Source organism: Crocuta crocuta, unplaced genomic scaffold (assembly GCF_008692635.1).
Source record: "Crocuta crocuta isolate KB4526 unplaced genomic scaffold, BGI_CrCroc_1.0 scaffold96, whole genome shotgun sequence".
Lineage (NCBI taxonomy): Eukaryota > Metazoa > Chordata > Mammalia > Carnivora > Hyaenidae > Crocuta > Crocuta crocuta.
The window spans coordinates 415,547-425,163 of record NW_027531522.1 but is presented as its reverse complement, the minus strand read 5'-3'; the positions used below and the strand labels follow the sequence as shown (position 1 = coordinate 425,163).

The following is a 9,617-nucleotide window of genomic DNA, read 5'->3' as shown; positions in this document are numbered from 1 at the left end:
GGCGCTGGGGGGGGGGGGGGGGGGGGGGGCAGCCACGAGGCTGGGATGTGTTGCTCTAGACGCCCCTCTTTCCCTTCCGCCAGCTAATAGATGACGTGTTGGACTTCACCTCATGTTCTGACCAGATGGGCAAACCAACGTCAGCGGATCTGAAGCTGGGGTTAGCCACTGGCCCTGTCCTGTTCGCTTGCCAACAGGTAGGTTTTCCGAACTTCCTTGGACACGCTGCCTTGTCTGTTCCAGGCACTGGTGATGCGAATGTATGGGATAAGCATGTAGGTGAGAGAACTCGGACCTAGATTTGATCCTGGCCCTGGGGCTGAGATGCTGGGACCGGCCGTTTTACTCCTAAGCTTTATCTGTGTCCTTTTCTTTGTATATGTGCTGCCAAAGCAAGCGCTGTGTCCATTTCTTTGAAACTGAGGAGATTACAACGTTCCCCTCAGGGTTGTACTGAGGATTAACTGAGAAAACGCTCACAGAAGTACTTTGTGAATTAAATGCTGTACACATTTAAGGTAGCATCACGATTATTTCCATATATTTTAGTCACTGACAAGGTGAATGGATTTTGCGTCTTGATTTTAGGACTGGACTTGGGGTGTGCCTCAGAGCCCCTTAAAAAGGCACTAGAAGGGCCTCCCAGCATAAGAAATTCTGGGAGATTCTGCAGTTCTAGAAGTTTAATGGGACTGTTTGCTGCTCTCAGAGAGCCTTGGCCATTGCTTCAAAATGTCAAGAACATTTACAAGAACAACTAGAACCGCATAGTTCTTTTTTTCTCCAGAATGACGAACTGTCAGTTAAGGAAATAAGGCTGCCTTCATATTCTCCCTCATGTGGATGAAAGCCTAGGAAGCCTCAGAGATGCTGCAGGGACTGGCGAGGCAGACATTTATTTCCAGAGCCTGCTCTGGAGGCCGGCCACATGGCTTGAGTCTGGGCCAAGTGTGATTTGAAGTGAGTAGGACATTGGCTGGCATTTGGACATCTTTTTAATAGATTTTAACTTTGGAGCGTATTTAATCCAGTATTTAGCAAAGCAGTAAGATGTTCATCACCAATACATGAAATGAAGAATTAGCTCTTTGGTCTAAAATTTTAGTAACTTTTAGTCTTTGAGAGTTTTTTGCCTCTATTCTTTCTCACAGTTTACAAAGATAAACTGTGTCTTCCATAGAACTTAGTGATTCCATTTTGACATTATCGAAACCAGTGACCTTGCTTTTGATCAATTTCCCACCCAGGAAAGGAGAGAGCATCTTTTATCCACTGTCTAGCAGAGCCGTAACCAGGGTAATTCCCCTCAGGGGAGGCTGATGGCTTGGGGGGGTGGGGGGTGGGCCAGGTGATCTTGGCCAACACTGGCCGACATCAGTCAACTGAGGAATGAGGTACCCATTCACCCACCCGAATGGAGATGTCGGAGCCCTTTGTGGAAATAGCTGTCCTCACTGGCAGCCTCTCAGAATTTTGAGGCAGAGGGGAGATGTGAATGGCGTGTTATAAATGGGTCCTTTCTCCTCATGAGACTAACTTGCCAGCCCCAAAACTCAAGAAGAATATTCATACATGTGCCGAGTTCTGACAAAATTTATAAAATCCCATTGTATACATTAAAGCATGAGCAAGGAACACTTTCTTTTTTACCTTTAACCCACAAAACGGAGGATTCGTGAACCATGTAAAAGTAAAGATGTGTCTGAAGCCAGAAAGATCAGTCACTGGCTGCTGTCCGTCCAGACTCCAAACATTAGTCTACTGAGACGCTGGTTAGTAAACGTCAGTCAAGAGCGGGAGGCACGGAGGGAACGGAGACTCCGCCAGCTCAGCAAAGACGCTTTCAGTGAGGCCCTGAGCTTCTTAAGATGACTAAGGAGCAAGCCTTCTCCTCGAGAAGCTTGCAGTCCACCAAAAAGCTTGGGCCACCGTACACTTAGGAATCTTAACAATGACAAATAATCGTCATGAGCCCCAGGACACTAACCGCTGACTCCCCGTTCTTGAACCTTCGGATGATGGATGGAGAATGGATGCCGCTTCTGATTGCTTCACTACGAACATATTTCAAAAGAAACTAACTTTCCTCTACACAAAGGAGTAGTGAATCGTTCTCCCTTCAGATACAGTGGGACAAAGTCGGGGAAAATGGATCACTCCTACATGTGGTCAGTAATACATAAGAGATTTAAAATCTGGTTTACAAAAAGGGGAGGGGGCAAGGAAAAGGAACACACAGAAGCTAACAGCGTCCTTCACCACAACACTACGGGTGTCTCAGGGGGAAGCGCAGCGTCACGAGGTGTCCACTCACCCTCACCAGACAGTGCTGTTCCCATCTGCCCACGAGGCAGTAGAAGAAGGGAGTTAAAAGGCACACGGCCGCTTAGAAAGGGGAACACAGAGTGAGGCTGAGGGGGAAGTGACTCTGGACAGAACCTGTTTCCCAAGTAGACCAGCTGCTTCTGTCCCGTGGTGTGCTGGCAAAAGTTAGTCCAAAAAAGTGTAAGTTGTTTTCAAAGAAAATATCAGGTTTAGGCTCCACCACAGATTATACCGTCAAAAAAGGGGTTCTTGGCCAGAAACGCGTCAAAGATGTATGGGGCTCAAAGTGATTTAGGGTAAAACAGGTTCGAAAATAACAGAAGACTGTGCAGTATCTCCACTTAATGAAAATGCATGGTTTTCATGGTTTGCAAAGGATTCTTTCATCATCTCTCATCTCGCAACTCCTCTTTGTGGTAGGTATTCTGCCCAGTCTCCAAATAAGAAAGTGATGCGCAAACTTGGCCAAAATTAAGCATCTGGTCAGTGGCACAGCAGACCATTAAACACCACCTCCTGTAGGACCAGTGTCCCATCGCTGCCCAGTGCAGCAGCATTGCTGGCGCTGACGCTGATGGACGCCGGCCCCTGCGAGCTGGCCTCCTGTGAGGGGGCGGGGGCGGGCCCGGGGCCTCCCGCAGAGCAGGTAGCCACTGTTCCCTGGCACTGGCCACGCTCCACGAAGAGCATCTGTGTCGGCTTTCATGATTGTCATTAACCTCACGCATTTAGCAGAGTCACTGTAAGATGTCTGTCATCTTTTCCACAGGCAGGGGAGTTCTGATCGCCAATTAATTATAGGAGTCTTTGCATTTTTCCCTTTGTGAACACGGAGTCTCCCCCAAGACAGACAACCCTGGGAAACCATTTTTCCTTTTTTACTTAACACTGCGGGTTGTCTTGTAATTGGAATTTGTTGGATCCAGCAACTTAATAGAAACTCCCCCTCTTTGGAATTCACTATTTTTGACATCCCTCTGAAGAGGTTTCTTGATAACCTTGGTACAGATTTAAGGAAAGTTTCAGGATTTCTGGAGAGGTGCCAGTGAGGACAGTGTCCTTCTATGTATGTGAATATGTATTTTCTGTAAGAACAAAAACATCATGTTAAATCTTTAAAAAGTATAGAAGTTTGGATTTTGAGATCTTCAGAAACAAAATGGAAGTGGAAGTGTGAGAGAGAGAGCGAGCAAGCGAGCATGTGAGACATTACATTAGTTCTCAAATAAAGATCTTTTCCTTTCTTCTGCTTCCCTTATTTGATAAGTCACCAGACCTAAATGTCAGCCTGTAGCCATACTTGCAGCTGCCATCACCAGCCCCAGCCCCGCACCAGCTGCACCGGCTTCTGTTGCTGTTGTGACTAGCTGGTCCCTTAGAGTTAGTTACCCACATTTTGTCTGAGCAAGTTCACTGCATTTATGGATCGCCTTCGTAGTTTCGTTTATGGGCACATTTCACGGAATAGGAGTTGTCCTACTCTTAAGAGGTTTTCCTCTTAAAATAGCCTGAACAAACAAAAATTTTCTTATTTCTCACTAAATTTGCAAGCAGGCAACTGTGGTTCCTGTTGCGCTTCTCATTTCTCCACCTACCCAGGGGACAGGGCAGTGCCTCGGGAAGAGTTTGGCATTTGCATATGAAAATTGCACACACTACTCGTTTCAAGGAAGGATGTAGTCCCACTCAATGCAAATATTTTCTTCAAACTTTGCTTTCTCAATGCTTTTTATAGTAAAAGGAATCCGAGAAGCCACCCAAGCAGCACATTTTACCACATTTGTTGTTGTTGCAGGAAAAGCTCATGTACCATAAACAAGGTAATTTACCAGATGCCCAGGACAATATATCGTATCAGCTTCGAGGGCACTGCCTTCCAGAAATACAGTTTGAGAGTCTGGTATTAAAATGCCTATTTAATTTAGCTTTTTACCACTAAAATTGACTGATTTGAGCTTTCCTGATTTTGTTTTCCTGTAAAACTTACTCTTTTAAAAGGTCAGTAACTAAAACAAATGACTGGTTTTCATTTAAGTGCCAACCAGTTGCTGGCCTTTACATTTTCTAAGCATGTAAGCGCCTCTACATGTTTAGAACTTTGTTCTGACACATACTTTTGCTCTGAAGGGAACATTCTTAATTCTTCATCTGTCATCATCCGGTTGAGGTTTTTCTATGTGTGCCCTATTTTTTCTTCTAGGATTACTAATACCGTGGTGGTGGTTACAGGACAACAACTTCAGGCTCACTGCCAGGGAAAAACTGGCAACTGCTGTAAGCACTGATGTGTCCAAAACTAAATATATCTTCCCTCTTATTTCATGGAACCAGAAGCTGTTAGAGCTAATGGATTTCAGCTCCCGTAGTTAAAACTCCCTCAGGACACTGAGGAGGAGGCCAGGACGCACAGGTTGAAGCTCACTCGGCTATGACAGCACCAGAACTAGAGCTTCCCATCTAGAAACAAAGTGATTTGGTGCCCTAACTTCCTGATTTTGTTAATAATCAGGATTATTAATAATTCTCCTGAATTATTGCTAAGTATCACAGAGTATAGATTTTTATCTTCAAAATACATTTTTTTTTTTCTTAGTGCCATTTTAACTTTGGCCTCCTTTGTAATCAACTACAGCAACCTGTCTCTACCTCTGTCTCCTCTAACTCAGTGGTTCTCAACCTTGGCTGCACATTAAAAACACCTTGAGAACTTTTCAAATCCTGATGCCCAGGACGGACACTCCCCGCCCCAACCCACCCAATATAATCACAGTCTTTGGGAACAGATCCAAGCAACCATAAACTTCGCAAGTGCCTCCAGGGGGCAGTCAGCGTTGAGCACCCCTTGCTCTGTTCTACTCTAGGAGCTGCTAAGGCAGAGCTCCGCCCAGATCCCTCCATAGCTTCCAGGGTCACTCGGTTTAGTACTAAAAGTAGAATGCCCAATTCCCACCCTCATCCTAAGCCAGTGCTTCTCAAGATGGCAGCAGAGACCAGCAAAATGCACATCATCTGGAACCTGTGAGAAATGCGGGTCTAGGCCCCAACCCTACTGAACAGAAAACTTTGAGGGAGTGGTCCAACAGGCCTCTGTTGATTCTGGCGGGATCTAAAGTTTGAGAACCAGAAGAGCAGCCAATAAGGAGACTTTAGGGATGTACTTTGTTCCTTTGCTCTCTTTTACTCAGTGTTGGACCCAAGAATAGAATAGGAAGAACCCCAGAATGAGCAAGTGTCAACAGCTGCCTCTCCAGAGCAGCAAGCACAGTCCCTGGGCGTGGAAAATGAGTCTCTCTCTTAGTTCTGCTTCTTTANCATCATCTCAACATGTAACCACCTTTTTGTTTTTCCCAATTGTTACAAAATTAAATGGTAGAACATTTGATTCTCACAACAAATAGATTTTCTTTCTTTATGATTAGTTCCCAGAAATGAATGCTATGATAATGAGACGGTTCAGCTTACCAGGAGATGTGGACAGAGCTCGAGAGTATGTATTACAGGTAAGAATATTTTACAAAGAAAAAAGGAACAGGTACAACTTGGCAAAGTTCTTTAGCCAAATAATGTAACAAATTTTAGATGCAAAACCAAGTGTGGTCAATTGTTGATCTGACAAAAACAGAGGGAGAAACTTGTGTAATTCTTTTTTCTTCTAGAATTCTTTCTAAAGACTAATTTAATTGGATTGGGTAAGGCTTGGATATTGGGATTTTTTTCTTTCTTTACGCTACCCAAGTGATTGTAACATGCCATCAGGGCTGAGACCCACTAGTTTGAAACCAGCCTTTCCCAAATCTGCTGGTAGCGCTGCAGTTTTCCCTGTGGCCCAAGCTCTTGTCTGAGCCGAAGCCAAGTTGTCCGGCTACCCAGCATGGCTTTACCCCACTCTCTCAACAGCTGCGATCAACAGTAACTTAAAGAAAAAAGAAAAACCTACATAGGCAGGCTGTTTAACCTTCAGGGGCTGTGAGCTTATTTTAGATCTGGTGCCGCATATCCTCAGGACATTTCTATAGAAGCCAGATCTTTTTACATATTTAGTTTCAGCAATTGTCTTTTGAGAATGAGCTGTGTGTCTCCAAATTCCAAATCCAGAGTCACTTGGGGCCAGAAGATCTAATGAATGACATGGAGCAAGCAATTTTTATAGTAAGCCAATGTGTGGTCTCAGATCTGTAGATTAGCGCAGTACTTGAAAGAATTCCAAATAATAACTTTTAAGATCTCCAAAAAGCAAGGCCCCTCCAAAGGGTAGATTTCTCTTAACTCTCTGTGCTGTTAGGCATCATCATTTGCTACCACCTTTGTGGAGGGTAGTTTGGCAGTACTATTAAAAACTTAGGGGGCGCCTGGGTGGCTTAGTCGGTTAAGCGTCCGACTTTCGCTTAGGTCACGATCTCGCGGTTCGTGGGTTCAAGCCCCGCGTCGGGCTCTGTGCTGACTGCCGGCTCGGAGCCTGGAGCCTGTTTCAGTCTGTGACTCCCTCTCTCTGACCCTCCCCTGCTAGAAATAAATAAAAACATTAAAAAAAAAAAAAAAGTATGAGAAGGGGCTGTAGCTAATAAAGAAGTCGATGCACCTGGGAGAGGTTCTGGTGTCAGAACAGTACCAACCACAGAAGTGAGAAGTGGGACTGAAGAGGGAAAATGAATTGTTGCTCTTAGCAAAACTGTGAAGCTGCAGTGAGCCCAGGCAGAAATGCATTTAAGAAAGGACAGGAATGTTCTCTTAACAAATTCTCCAAAGACCTCTGAATTCTAGCTCCTTTCACCTGGAGCTCCTAGTCCCTATCTCTTCATTAAAGATGGACAAGTAGGATTTACTTGGCAGGATTACTAACCAGTTGAGTAAAGCTTGCTGAGACCCAAGATGGGCAGAAACAGGGAAAAATATCATTGGGGAGTGAGGGGGGGAGGAATACCGTATCCCTAAAACAAGAACAGGATATTTAAAAAAACAAAAAACAAGCTCTAAGAAAGTTTAAATGATTATGAAAAGCTCCAAAGAAGGGTTTGAACATGAAATTGAGCACATCTTCGAAAATGTAAACAGCAAAGGAAGAAAATGAGAAAAGCTTTTAATGTTTTTTGTTTTTTGTTTTTTTATTTCTAGGAGAGAGAGACAGCGTGAACAGGGGAGGGTCAGAGAGAGAGGGAGTCACAGACTGAAACAGGCTCCAGGCTCCGAGCTGGCAGTCAGCACAGAGCCCGACGCGGGGCTCGAACCCACAAACCGCGAGATCATGACCTAAGCGAAAGTCGGACGCTTAACCGACTAAGCCACCCAGGCGCCCCGAGAAAAGCTTTTAGAGATCAGTACAATGAGGTGGTAGATACTTCAGGAAAAGAACAAAAAACAAAATCTAAAGAAAAGAGTGGCCTCTACAAAAGGAGAAGAGACCAAAACTGTGTCAGTGTATTGCAAAATCACTGGATGATAGGAAGGCAGAAAGCAAGGCCTTCCAAATATTGAGGAAACTTTTTTCAATTTATTTTTATTTTTGAAGAGAGCAAGCATGAGCAGGAGAGGGAGAGAGAGGGGATCCCAAGCAGGCTCCGCACTGGCAGCAGAGAGCCCAGTGTGGGGCTCGAACTCACAAACCGTGAGATCATGACGTGAGCCAAGATCAAGAGTCAGACACTTAATCAACTGAGCCAGTCAGGCGCCCTGATGAGGAAACATTTTAAAACAAAAATTTTCTATGAAGGCAGAAGTCCTCGCTCTTAGAAATTATAAAGTTGGGACACCTGGGTGGCTCAGTCGGATAAGCGTCCAACTTTGGCTTAGGTCATGATATCAGTTCGTGGATTTGAGCCCTGCGTCTGGCTCTGCCCTGTCAGTGCAGAGTCTGCTTAGAATTCTCTTTCTGCCCTTCCCTTCATTCATGTTTCTCTTTCAAAATAAACAAACTTCAAACAAACAAACAAACAAAACACTATAAGGTTGACTTCCAGTACCCATTCTCTGAGCTATCTGTGGATGTATCTCAGTAACAACACACCAAGAAAGAGAAAGATGCAGGCACTTAAACCAGTGGAATGAACTAGAGTTTGATGAAGACAGCTGTCCATTAGAGCTGGAAGGCGGTCAGCCTAAACAATGAACAGAACGATGAAGGCAGTGGAAAGATTAGGGATCAGGAGTTCCTTTCCCAAAGAGGAAGCAGTTATATTCAGAAGGGGACTTCTGTACACTAAGGCAGAGCAAACTGAAACATGTCCTGTTTTGTGTCAATTGATAAAGTACAGAAAATCAGAACTTTTTCAGACCGATGTAACTAATATTCTGTTCTGAATAGGGGCCTTGTGAGCTTGGAACCATGGAGAGGGGAATGAAATTATAGTACATGACTTGATTCTGCAGTAAACATATTTTTACATTATGGAAATAGTATTTTATTAGTGTTCAGCTTTTAGAACCAACATAAAAACAGTTGTAAGAGAGAATGCAAATCTCTATAGTGTAAAAGTATAAATAATAGAAGCACTGGTATCCTTGAGATAAAGTAAGAAGTTGATGCTACATGATGACGAAAGTAATTAAGCAAAGAACTAAAAGGTGGCAATAGAATTGTCAAAATAAGAGCCATAGGGGGACTGGGCTAAATCCTCCTCCTCCTTAGCAGAAAGGCAATAGACAGTAACTAAAGTTGCTCATTTAAGACCTCAAAACCAACGGATGAAATTGGTGCTTTTGAAGAAAAAACTGTTGATTTTCATCATAAGGACTCTTCACTTTTATTATGTATTGTGTTTTTTTAACTTTAGATTCTTTTCACTTAAAAATGAATAGATACTGGGGCGCCTGGGTGGCTTAGTCGGTTAAGCGTCCGACTTTCTCTTGGGTCATGATCGCGCGGTTCGTGGATTCGGCCCCCGCGTCGGGCTCTGTGCTGACTGCCAGCTCAGAGCCTGGAGCCTGTTTCACAGTCTGTGACTCCCTCTCTCTCTGACCCTCCCCTGCTCACGCTGTCTCTCTCTCTCTCTCTCTCCTAGAAATAAATAAACATTAAAAAAAAGAATACATACTATATACATGTAGAACTTTAAAAACACGGATACTTAAAAATCAGGGAAAGTAGATGGGTATTTGAAATTAAGGAGTCGCTGCTTTGCTGGCTTCACTCTGAGAGAGAGTGCCTAAAGCAGCCGCAGTGAGGAGGTGGGAGGACACCTGGAACATAGTTTGGCTGTTGATTAACCTAAACTCAAAAGTGTATTTTAATTCTCCACTGTAGCAGGCTTTTCAGGGCTGATCCAGTAAGTGATGCATCTGTTCTGTTGTTCTGTACA

At 44.1% G+C, this 9,617-nt stretch overlaps 1 protein-coding gene across 2 annotated transcripts in view; it reads left to right on the top strand.

Moving 5' to 3' along the window:
* The window catches only part of PDSS1 (decaprenyl diphosphate synthase subunit 1), a 40,434-nt gene extending 35,835 nt beyond the window's left edge, over positions 1 to 4,599 (top strand). The window contains exons 9-10 of one of the 2 annotated variants that reach the window (XM_077772422.1): positions 84 to 197; positions 4,526 to 4,599. In XM_077772422.1, coding sequence (XP_077628548.1) covers positions 84 to 197; positions 4,526 to 4,534 — 123 coding nt within the window. In that variant the 3' untranslated portion in view covers positions 4,535 to 4,599. Of the gene's footprint in view, positions 1 to 83; positions 198 to 4,525 lie in introns of those variants that run through there. The other variant, XR_013337163.1, reaches the window with a different exon arrangement.
* The last annotated feature ends 5,018 nt before the right edge of the window (positions 4,600 to 9,617 follow it).